This window comes from Limulus polyphemus, unplaced genomic scaffold (assembly GCF_000517525.1).
Source record: "Limulus polyphemus unplaced genomic scaffold, Limulus_polyphemus-2.1.2 Scaffold1991, whole genome shotgun sequence".
NCBI lineage: Eukaryota > Metazoa > Arthropoda > Merostomata > Xiphosura > Limulidae > Limulus > Limulus polyphemus.
Window position 1 is genome coordinate 44667 of NW_013667601.1, and position 11672 is coordinate 56338.

The window sequence follows — 11672 nt, forward strand, 5'->3', positions numbered from 1 at the left end:
CAAGGATATAAATGAAGAAAGAGCAGTAGTTACTTTGAGTTCCATGTAATTTATGATTCTGTTAGTTTTGAACTAGTGAGCCGTAAAGTGTGTTTTGCACTCGTTGAGAGCGAAGTTATTGAGATTGTGAATCGCTGTGAGTCATAGCGTGTATTATAAAAGTTGTTAAGTTTAAAGTGACGAGAAACGTACTGATTGTGGAACTACTGTATACCAAAAATTTGTATTGAGAAAGAATAAACTGATTTAATCAAGAAAGGACTTGTATCGCTGAAGATCCTCGAAAGGAATTTCTACCAGAAACAAACAAACAAGCAGATACGTAACAATATAATTCTAAAAAGAAGAACGAAACAAATAGTTAGCCCTACTTCTCTGTACAGCTATGATCAATTCTACCTCTAAACAATATACTTATCAAGTTTCTTTAGGTTTTTTCTGCCCATCCAAAAGCATATATTTACTAAGAAACTATCATCTCTTGGGAATATAATCCTAAAGATTTTGTTTTTCATGTGACTTTTCCTTCACTTTCTTGGTTTTAGTAGTATAGCCTCTCATTTCCACCCTTCTATTGCTTCATAGCATGTGAAACTACTAATGTAGCTTAGTTTCAGAGGTTTTCCTAGTGTGCAGTTGATCACAAATTGTGCACCTGTAAAAATATTTGTGCAGTTGAAAAATTCAACTGTATAAGTACGTTCAAGTGGCTAAATAATAAAAATTTAATGTTTAGTCATATTTAATATTATAAAACTCCATTTCAGAGTTGATAAATATATTTATTTACTAGAATATTCTTCATTTTTTTGGATCATTTGATACTAGGCCTGTATATATATATGAGGTGCATGTATTAAAAAATGATGAAGTTAAAATATAATTATGCAGTTGAAAAAACTCCTTAGGAAAAGCTCCGCTTAGTTTTGAAAATGGCAAAGTTTAAATATAATTGGCTAGAGAAGATTATAACCTACTTACATCAATGTAGAATGAAGAAACTGGTGTGAGAAGTAATTTTTGGTTTGTGGGAAATAAACAAGACCTAGCTAATACATAGAAAAGCCATGGAATGTTGAAGGAAGTTTAGAAGACTTAGGAATAAAACCATAGATCTGGGTATTTTTTACAGTTTCTTTATGAAATTGTTTTTTGTTAAATTATGTTGATTTGTTTCAGAGCTACATAAATTTTCTTCTATGACAATACATCAAATAAGTCATTTTCTATTTAAAGAGCACAGTATAGAATAGCAAAATATTATTATTATAAAATGCTTATATATTGAATATTAGTGTTAGGTTTATTATATTCAAACAATGCACATATATAAGGTAACTTATAATTTATTGATAAAGAAAGCATATTTATTAGATATAAATTTATTTTGATCAATAATATTTATTGTTAGCAAAACTATTGGTACTTAACCTGACCTGATATCATTTTGAAATGTCAAGTTCTAGGCCATTGATAAATATTTGTCAGTTTGTGTTTTTTATGATATTTAGCCAGAACATAATGACTATTTCAATTGGCAAAAAAATTAATGAAAAGAAATATGGTAATGAAAGTGATTGGGTATATAAAATGGACTTTCTGATTAACATAAAAAAGTTTAAATTCTAGAATGATATAAAGAGTGATTTATGATTTCCAAAAAAGTGTTTTACAATAAAATTTTGGAAATTTCACAACATACAAAGTATTAGAAAAATTAAATCAAATTACATGAATGTTTTAAGACAAAAATATAACTATTTAGTAAGTTTTTACTAAGTTTCATGCAATTTGATTAAATATTTCCAATTTGAAAAAGAAAGAAGTTAAGGAATATCAGTGACACCTCTCCAGTTCAGAAAGTGGGAGGCCTGGCATGGCCAGGTGATTAGGGTGCTCGACTCAAAATCTGAGGGTCGCAGGTTCGAATCCCTGTCCCACCAAACATGCTCGACCTTTTAGTCATGGGAGCATTATAAAGTGATGGTCAATCCCACTATTCGTTGGTAAAAGGGTAGCCCTAGAGTTGGCAGTGGGTGGTGATGACTAGCTGCCTTCTCTAATATTACACTGATAAATTAGGGTTGGCTAGTGCAGATTGCCCTCATGTAGCTCTGTGAGAAATTCAAAACAAATCAAACCAAATGAGAAAGGGTGGGAAAAGAAAACAAATTTCCCCATGAAAAATTATGTGGGTATATATGACCAGGGGGAGTATGGCAGATTTGACTGACTAACTGTACAATTTGAAGGATAGTTTTCTTCTATTCAAATATATAACTTTTGTAAGTTTCTTCAAAAATCTAAAAGCTATAGATTTTTTATCATTTATCTGGTTTCCAGTGTGAAACCTAGGACTATAACTTCTTTAAATATAAATCTATTAATTTTTGATATGCTGTATAAGAGACTGATTACTAACATTAATTACAACTTGAAATAATACAGGGTAATGATAATTCTGTACTCAGTTTTGTTTGCTGTACATTTACATTTAGAGATGTTAGTTCTTTTTTTAGCCAAACATTGACTGACTGGTGGATGGAAACAGCACAAAAAATTAAATCACAAACCTGATGGGTACAGAAGAAATAAATAAATAAAATTTTATAAACCTGTCAAAAACATTTAGTGATGTTGTGAACAAGTACAAAAAAGGTAAAAAAGCAGAAAACAATAGAGTAAAATTAAAAAAACAGACAAGAGTTAATATATATTACTTTTTGATTTATCTGAGAGGAAAAGTACAAGACTGTCTTTTAAAAATCTGAAACTGAGTTATGTTTTTTCCCACTTGATTTTATTTTATGTTTTCAAATTTTGTTTTATTTTCGTCTTTTAAAATTATTTGTTTTTAATATTTGTTCACTATACCTTTGAACTTTTTTGGAGCCAAGTTATGCTTTTGTTTATTTTTTTTTGGACACTCCAGCTCTTAGATTTAATATTTTTTCATGCTGTTTTCATCCACTGTTAATCCCTTTTTGGTTAAGAATGTATATATATATGTGTAGTTTTGTGCTTTTTTTTTTATTAATCTGTTACAATAAGTATTGTGTTAAACATACAATGAAATATTTGTCAGCTAATTTCAGTCAAAGAACAGTCAGGCATTATATATATATATATCTTACTCAAAAACACTCGAAATTTAGAAACAAAATAAATAAAAAAGTTATTTTTATATTATTGGTTGTTAGTGATTATTATTTGCTATTATAATTTGTTGTTTGTTTTTTTAATTCAGCACATATTTCTGGTCGTTCCAATCTCCTTTATGCTACTAAATGTGTCCCTGACAAAAAATTAGATCACAATGAAGCCATGGATGTCATTCGTGAGATCAGCTCTAAACTAAAAGATGACGTCAGACCTGCAGTTCCTAATTTATTTACTCATCTAGTGTACATTCTTCGTAACCTTTCACACAGTTCAGTAACTGAAATTTATAATTCTTTAAAAAGTGGTGATCTGCATGATTTACCAAAAGCAATGTAAGTTTAACTTTAATAACTCTCTGTGTGTGTATTTTATCCATCTTAAGTTATAGGTAATACAAGTTATGTGGATCATTGAGGTTGGAGAACAAATTTAAGTGATTTGTAATGTTGTGTAAACTCTCAAGAAAAGATACATGAAAACTGTGTTTTTTTAGAAAGCTCATATGTATAAAACTGACATATCAAAATTTGGCTGACACTTTTCCATTATTTTATTGCTTCATACACAGGACAGTTAATCTGACTGGAATATGTAAAATATTTTCTTAAATAGTGCTTATAGTAGATACTTAAAAATAAAATGTATAAAATTAACAAAGATAATAAAATATGTATAATTAGTGGGGGGAGAAAATAATTGAAATAATATTTATTAAATTAGAAAACAAAAATGGTATTTGAATATAGCCATGCAAAAAAAGGGTTTTATTAAAAATAATGATATTTATCATGAAGAGAACTTGTATGATAACTTAATGTTTTCTGTCATCCACATTTCAGTTATTCAGCTCAGTAGTGGGTGTATGTGTTAACAAAGTAATCTATAGACTGTATTCCAATTTTTAAAAATATTTATGTTTTGTTGATAACAGTAATTTATATAAGTGAGAGGTAAGTTGTAATGTGGTGATATTAATTTACAAATTTCAAAAATCATTACAGACTAAATTTAGAAACACTTGATTACATGCATAACATTTTAACAATGCAAACACATGGTTTGATGACATGGTAGATATGCTAAACATACTTATAATATCAATTTCATGTTATATTCATTTAATATCTACAACTCTATTAATGTACGGTCTAGAATGGTCTTTTTTACAGATGTTTTTCAGTCCAAAGTCAGTATAGGTATATGAGCTCTAGAAAATTGAAAACTGATCAATCAGAGTTAATTTTATATTTCTTACTTTAAATTCATTCTGATAAATATTCATGATTCTGTAGTTGTTAAAATATTACCTCTGCCACTCTGTGTTTGTGTGTAAGTTTGTTTGTATGTTCGTCATCAAGAGTTCTCAAAAACAGCTGAATGGATTTGGATGAAAGTTGGTATACATTTAGGCTATGATCCAACTTATAAGTGATTAATTTTTGGAGGGTCAAGGTCAAAGTCACAGCAAGGTCACGAAAATAAAAAAAATTCCTATCTGTTAACATAGGAACCGAGTTTCAAAAGGATCGGATTTTGAGGAATATGTCAGTGGACATATGTAGAATGTTATTCCTCATTGTCCTGCCAAAAAAATAATGGTCAGTGTCTGTTGATAACGACAGACATATGAACACATTTTTTATATTTTTTGAGAGCCATATATGATTAACACTGCATGGTAGAGGTACGCGTTCTATTGCGTGCCTCTCTTGTTCTTTCTCTTATGAGTCCTATACAGAACAGATAGCTCACATAAAGATAAAAAAAACTAGATTTACACTGTAGAGTAGCAGCAATGAATAGTATCAACTTTCAGAAATATAATTTCTTTGATGACAATAAACACAAGAATTTTTTCGTGGCAGCTTGATAGTAAATGTAATATATACAATTGTATCTGCACTAAGATATCTGTTTGGCTTGTGTTTCTGTTTGCTTTGTAACAGTGTGTCAAGAACAGTATGATATTGACTTTGTGAAGTTGTTATGGCCAGTACTGATTTTATTCCTTAGTAAAGGTTGAGTTAATTTCAAATTATTTTAATAATGTTTTGGCATAAGTCTGTTTTTAGAAGTTTTTTTTTAAAGAGGGACAAACGTTTATGTTTGTGTAATACATTTTACAACTTCTTACTAGGGATGTTTTTCTGGATTCACTTCCAATGGCAGGATCAGAAGGAACTATAAAAATGATGGTTAGTCTCCTTAAGAGTGACACTGTAACAGGTATTCGAGCCAAGATTTGGAAGACAGCTTTTTCTTTCTATAAAAATGTTACTGAAGAATCAGTAGAAGCATGTGTGGTAAGACTGGAAAAAAATAATGGTCTCTATACTTCTAATTTATAATTTACATTCACAAGTTTTCTTACAACTATAATAAAACAAAATGAAAGAAACTTTTTCAAATGGGTCATCATTGAGCCTTCTTTCAATTGCAATCAAACTAAATTGATTACTGATTTTTTTAAATCTATTTATCAATATTTTAGTTAAAGTTGTATGCATAACTTAAATGTAAAAGTTCAAGTTTTCTTATGAGATAAGTAATTCTGCTTGAATATGGAATTCATTGTCTTTATCTTGTAATAAGCCCTGATTTAGATAGTTTTCTCCAACTCAATTTGATCATGATTTAATTCTTTGCTAATACTTATACTTTGTCTTTATCTTGTAATAAGCCCTGATTTAGATAGTTTTCTCCAACTCAATTTGATCATGATTTAATTCTTTGCTAATACTTATACTTTCATTTAAAAATTAAAATAGTTCAAAAACAGTTTTCCTCCACTCACCCAAAGCTGTCTCAATCCTGGACTGCCCTTTAAGCAGTGCTAAAATGTTTTCACTAACAGCACACCAGTCTTTTATACTTCATCAGTTTTGTGCCATTTCAGAACACGTGCTGAATGTGTGACTACCCTCCACCAATCATACTATGCCATCTATCATAGAACAAGCCTCACTTTCTCAATTGACGTTCTAGTGTGTAGACATGTGTTTTAACTTGCTCTCTATGTGACTGCAAAATTTTAATTGTGCTTGATCACAAATTTCTATCTGTTTCAACTTCAAGTTTCGACTTCTTGTGTTTAATTTCCATTGTGTCTATTCATTTGTTTTACAAATATTTCTGTTTTCCGGTTTTCTAATTTGTTAATTTGAGATTTAATATGGCAGATGATGAACTTCCCAGGACAGATGACAATGGTTCTAACACGAGTCCCCAGTTTCAGCGTTGACGATGTCTGCTACAGAAGTACAGACTTTAGTTCACGGGGAGTTTGTGTCTTAAGTTCAGCCGAGGATTTCTTCCTTTCTCATTACGATTTTCTGTGAAGAAGGATATAACTATTGAATGGAAACTTCTTTCTACTGCATCTTCCAGCTGTTCCCGTGCTTCCATGTATATTCCTTGGTTAGGTATTGTTCTTTTTTCCCAGGAGATCTGTAAGTTTTTCAGCATGTATTACTCCCTCCCAGTTAGTAAACCGATGTTTAGCGAGTTTATGTAAACTTGTGTGGATCGACCTAATTTCCTTATGCAATAATTAAGGTCTTTCATGTATTTGTTAAGTTAGATTTTTATAATTCTTTTACCATCTAAATTACTTTAGTTTACATTTCCGTTTAGAGCTTGATTATTATTTTGTTTTCGTTTACTTTTTGGTATGTGGACAGGTTTTGCACTATAGTTACTGTTTGAGTAATTGTAACTTTGGCCAATGTAGTGGGTGTGTTGGTTCCTTATTTATACTTCCTTTCACTGTTTATGTTAGTTAATTTGTAAATTCCTCTTCCTTTACTGATAGTCACATCTAATTGAGGATTAGATTTGAGTCAAATTTTGTTATTGTTAACTGGGTGTCTTATTACTCTCATGTTCTTCAGGGTAGGTTTTACTTTCATGTCCTTTGTCTTTTCGGACTGTTATAGTGGAATTATAAGTTCGATACTTACATGTCTGTTATCTTCTAAGTTCCTTTAGTGGTTTTGTACTTTAGGTGTTGCTTATTGTTTTATGTTTGAGGTCGAATTCCATAGTTTTGCAAGTTTGTTATTTTTATATACTTTGTACAAATTCTAGGTTTTGTTAGTACTTTCTTTAAGTATGTTTAGTTTAGGTGTCTTTTTTGCTACACTTCATGACAGTTTCATGGGTTCTATCTGAAAGTTTTGCCTTCATTTCCACCCCACCCCCCCCATCCACTTCCCAGATCTCCTTCCCTTCTCCTCGGTATCATACCTTTTCTAGGGTTTTACTCCCATTTAATTGTTGTCCCTTGAAAGATGGGAGTTTAGAGACCCATCATAGACGTGTTCTGGTTGAGCTCTTATCTGGACCCATCTCGCTTCTTTATGGAGTCCTACCTCTCTCTTTGGGGAATTGTTTTCCACAGAAATCTGGATGACCAAATCATCATTAGGGATGTCTATCTTCATATTCCAACTGCTCCAGTGTCATGCCATTTTCTTCGGTTCATCCACGAGTGTCTTGTCTTCCAGTTCTGGGTGCTGCCATTTGGTCCTTCTTCGGTTCTGTGTGTTTTGTTGAGTGGTACACTCTTTTGTCTGTCATTTTCACTAGTTTGGTCTTTAGACTCTCCTTTTCATGAACAGCTGGCTCTTGCTCACCTCTTCCCATGCCCTATTGGTCAATCATGCCTGCTTACTTTTTCAAGAAACTAATTGGGTAGCATTTTCTGATCCAGTTGGACAAATCCATTCTCAACACCACTAAATATATTATTCATTTGGAGTTTTTTCTTCATTTTCCTTCTTTGTAGGACTCAGCCTTCTCCACTTCGGTTCAGGGATATTAAGTGGGCAGTCTCAATGGCCCTACCCTCTTCTTTTCTCACTGCCTGAGGGTTCTCTCTCTTTTGGTGATGTGGGCTTCCTTGGAAGTTCTCATTCTCTTGGGTCAAGCTCACATGCATTCCCTTCAGTGGATTCTTCTTGACCAGTGATCCCTTGGACCATCTCATACCCCTCCCCCTGGGATGAGGGCCTACCTTGCTTGGTGACTCGACAGGAACTGACCACAGTGGGGGTTCTCATTCCTTCTCCACCTTGTCTGGAGTCTCATCTGTTTACTGATTCTTCCTTGGTGGGTTGGGGGCATTCCTCGAATCCCAAGAGATTTCTGGTCAATGGTTCATTGAGGAGGCTACTCTCTGTTTCAACATCATGGACCTTTTGACAGTTCATCAGGTTCTGTAAAATTTCCTACTGCTCCTGAGCGGCAGATGGTTATGTTTCATTCTGAATATTCCACTGTTGTCAGCTATATCACCAAGCAAGGGGGGACCAAATCCAGATCTGTGTGTTTTCTGATTCTGGACCATCTTCAGTGGGTCCACAACCACTAACTGATGATCTTGGCATGTCACTTTCCGGTGTTAATAGTCTGGTGGCTGATCGCTTATCTCGACCCAACCAGGTTCTCCTTACGGAATGGTTCCTTCTTCCATGGGTATTTTGGTGGGTGTGTTCTCAACTGAAACACCATATATAGATGTGTTTGCCACTCACTAGAACACCAAAATCCCTTCCTTTTGGTTTCTGGTTCCACACCCTTCAGCTGTGGGAATAGATGCATTCAGTCAGGATTGGAGTGGTCTTCACACATATGCCTTCTGCCCAATCAGCCTTCTCTACAGGGTCTTTTCCCTTATCCAGACCACTCCTTGTTGTGTCCTGCTCATTGCTCTGTATCAACCTGCTTGGATGTGGTTCCTTCTGCTCTGGCCCTTACTGGAGCATCATTCCCTGCCCTTACCTCTGTCCTAGTCTCTCCTCCAACAACCACGATCAGACATAGTTCATTCCGATGTCACCAAACTCCATCTTCACCCATGGCTTTTGTCTGGTTCCTTGCCTCAGCTCAGGAACTCACCCCTTGTATAGCATCTTTTATTTCCTATTCCAATCGACCTACCTCCTTATCTGTGTATCAGAGGCAGTGATCTGCCTTCAGACCTCGGTCCGTTCGGTACCTCATCTTTTCCAGTTCTTTGTCTGGTTGTTTTTTTCAGGGTTTGTCTATGTAAACTGTTTCTAGTTATAGGGATGTTCTGTCGAACACCTTCTGATTCTCCCTTTTCCAGAAAGCTTTCTCCTTTCCTGATATTTACTTCCTTTTCTGTTCCTTTCATCCTGTCCTTCCTCCATGTCCCTTTCTTTTGCCATATTGGATCATAATTTTGCCTTTGATGCCCTGTCCAGCTGTTATAATCATTACAATACCAAACAATGAATTATACAGTAATATTCAGTATCCAAAGGGCTTCCTCCAAATTTTTTTGTCCAGGCAGACTGCACTTGTTGAGCAAAAATTTTTATGCAAGGCGCATCCCCCTGGATGTTGCCTGGGTAGACTACACTTGTTGATCTCTATATCTTATACAAGGCATTTCCACTAGATGTTTTGCCAGGATGGACTGCACTTGACATACTCCAGTGTAACACAAGGCATTACCCTTGGCACAAACTTATACTGGCCCATTGTCACTTCCATACTAGATTTTCCATTTTTGTCAATGCTGTGCTATTTCAAGTCATGGTTATTTAGCAATTTTCCACTGATTCTGTGCCTGCCAAATCAATTCCCCCCTCTTTATGTTCCTGTGTTAATTACTAGGCAAAGAGCATACCTGTTCCAGAATTAGTGCTATACCCCACAGGTGTGCTTTCTTTTTTATGTTCTTGGACATCTCTTCTTTCAGTGTGGTCACTTTCCATTTGATTGGATATTAATGCTTCTTCATCAGCCCCTCCACCTTTGCAATGTGGAATTCTAGCTTTGGGTAAAGTGAGGTAAGACCATTTTGGAAGTTAACATTTTCTTACACTGAAAATGTATTCCTGATAGGTACTTACTTCTTCCCACCCTTTCTCTCCACTGATATGCCAGTGTTTCTGGTTTGTACCTGCCAATTCTCGAAAGTGAGGATTGTTCTAGAATAGTAGAGGGAGCTAGCTGCACTAGTATAGATGGCACACTATGATTAGTGGAGGGTAGTCACATTATCAACACATGTTCTGAAATGACGTGAAACTGATGGGGCATAAAAGACTGGTATAAGAAAATGTTAACTTTCATTTTAAACTATTGCAACAGTACATAACCTTATTGTGTAATAAACATATTATACATAAAATAATAGAATGATATAGGTTACAAAGACTGTAAATAAGGACATTCAGTTGTCATAGTGCCTTTTTATACATACATTTGGATAATATATACTAATTTGTAAATATTTATATGCTTCTTTGAAAGATTATGTAACAACATGAAATTTAGATTTTGTGGTAGCTAGATAAAAACAAAAATAAAACTGTATCATTTAATGTGGAAATTGAAGAATGCCAGCAAAGGCACTATTTATTTTGTTTTATTTATTTATTACTAACTTATTAGCCATTGTTGCTGAATAAGAATGATGTAGACCGAGCGACACTCTTTGGTGTGTCATCCATGGTACACCAACTTCTGTCACAATGTGAGCAGTTGTGCAGAGAATGATGCTGTAAAGAAAGTCATAGAAGCTCTTCATAAACATTTAGGCTATAAGTGTCGACTTGATAAATCGGAAGATGAAGACAAGGTGTGAAAAATTTAAATGTTTCTAGATGATTTAGTTTGATATTATATATATAGTTATCGTAATCAGTCTGATAAAACAGAAATTACTTCTAATTCCTTGGCACAGTAGTTTTTAACCTATCTTGATTTACATTTACATAGAAACTGTTGATAATGATTTTTTAAAATATTTTCATTGTTAACCTATAAATATTTTAGATTGTTTTAGAAATCAAGTGACTACAGGGCAAACATAATGTGTTTCAAAGTCAAATTTAATATTATATATCGAGAAAACTAATTAACTCACATATAATTTAAACTTGGTTTCATTTATTATTTTTTGTATCACAGAATAATTCTATGCTCTCTACGTGTTTCAAGGTTGGAGGATTAACACATCATTAGTTAATGTTCTCAGTTACATTTTGGGGCAAAAATGTTTCCCTTTTAATATATTGTATTTTGTCATAATGTATTTTGAAAAATATTAAATCTTCTTCATTGTAAAGCTTATTGATGTCCACCACCATCTTCATTATGGGGTTTCTTGTAGTAGGATATTTCTAAAATATTTCTTCTCTCAGTATTAAGTATCAGATGAAACACAATGAATGGTATTTCTTAAAGTCTGTTTGAAATATGAAGAATAATAAGAAAAAGTAAATTTTTGGTTGAAATAATTAAATGTCAGGTTATTATGGACTCAGTTTCATCAGGCCCGGCATGGCCAGGTGGTTAGGATGCTCAACTCGAAATCTGTGGGTCGCGGGTTCGCATCCCCGTCCCACCAAACATGCTCGCCCTTTCAGCCGTGGGGGCGTTATAATGTGATGGTCAATCCCACTATTCGTTGGTAAAAAGAGTAGCCCAAGAGTTGGCGGTGGGTGGTGATGACTAGCTGCCTTCCCTCTGGTCTT

At 33.7% G+C, this 11672-nt stretch overlaps 1 protein-coding gene across 1 annotated transcript in view; it reads left to right on the forward strand.

Annotated features, from left to right (window-relative positions):
* The window catches only part of LOC106465583 (apolipophorins-like), a 122891-nt gene that overhangs the window by 33450 nt on the left and 77769 nt on the right, over positions 1 to 11672 (forward strand). The window contains exons 7-9 of the mRNA XM_022393508.1: positions 3248 to 3494; positions 5300 to 5465; positions 10616 to 10774. Coding sequence (XP_022249216.1) covers positions 3248 to 3494; positions 5300 to 5465; positions 10616 to 10774 — 572 coding nt within the window. The remainder of the gene's footprint in view (positions 1 to 3247; positions 3495 to 5299; positions 5466 to 10615; positions 10775 to 11672) is intronic.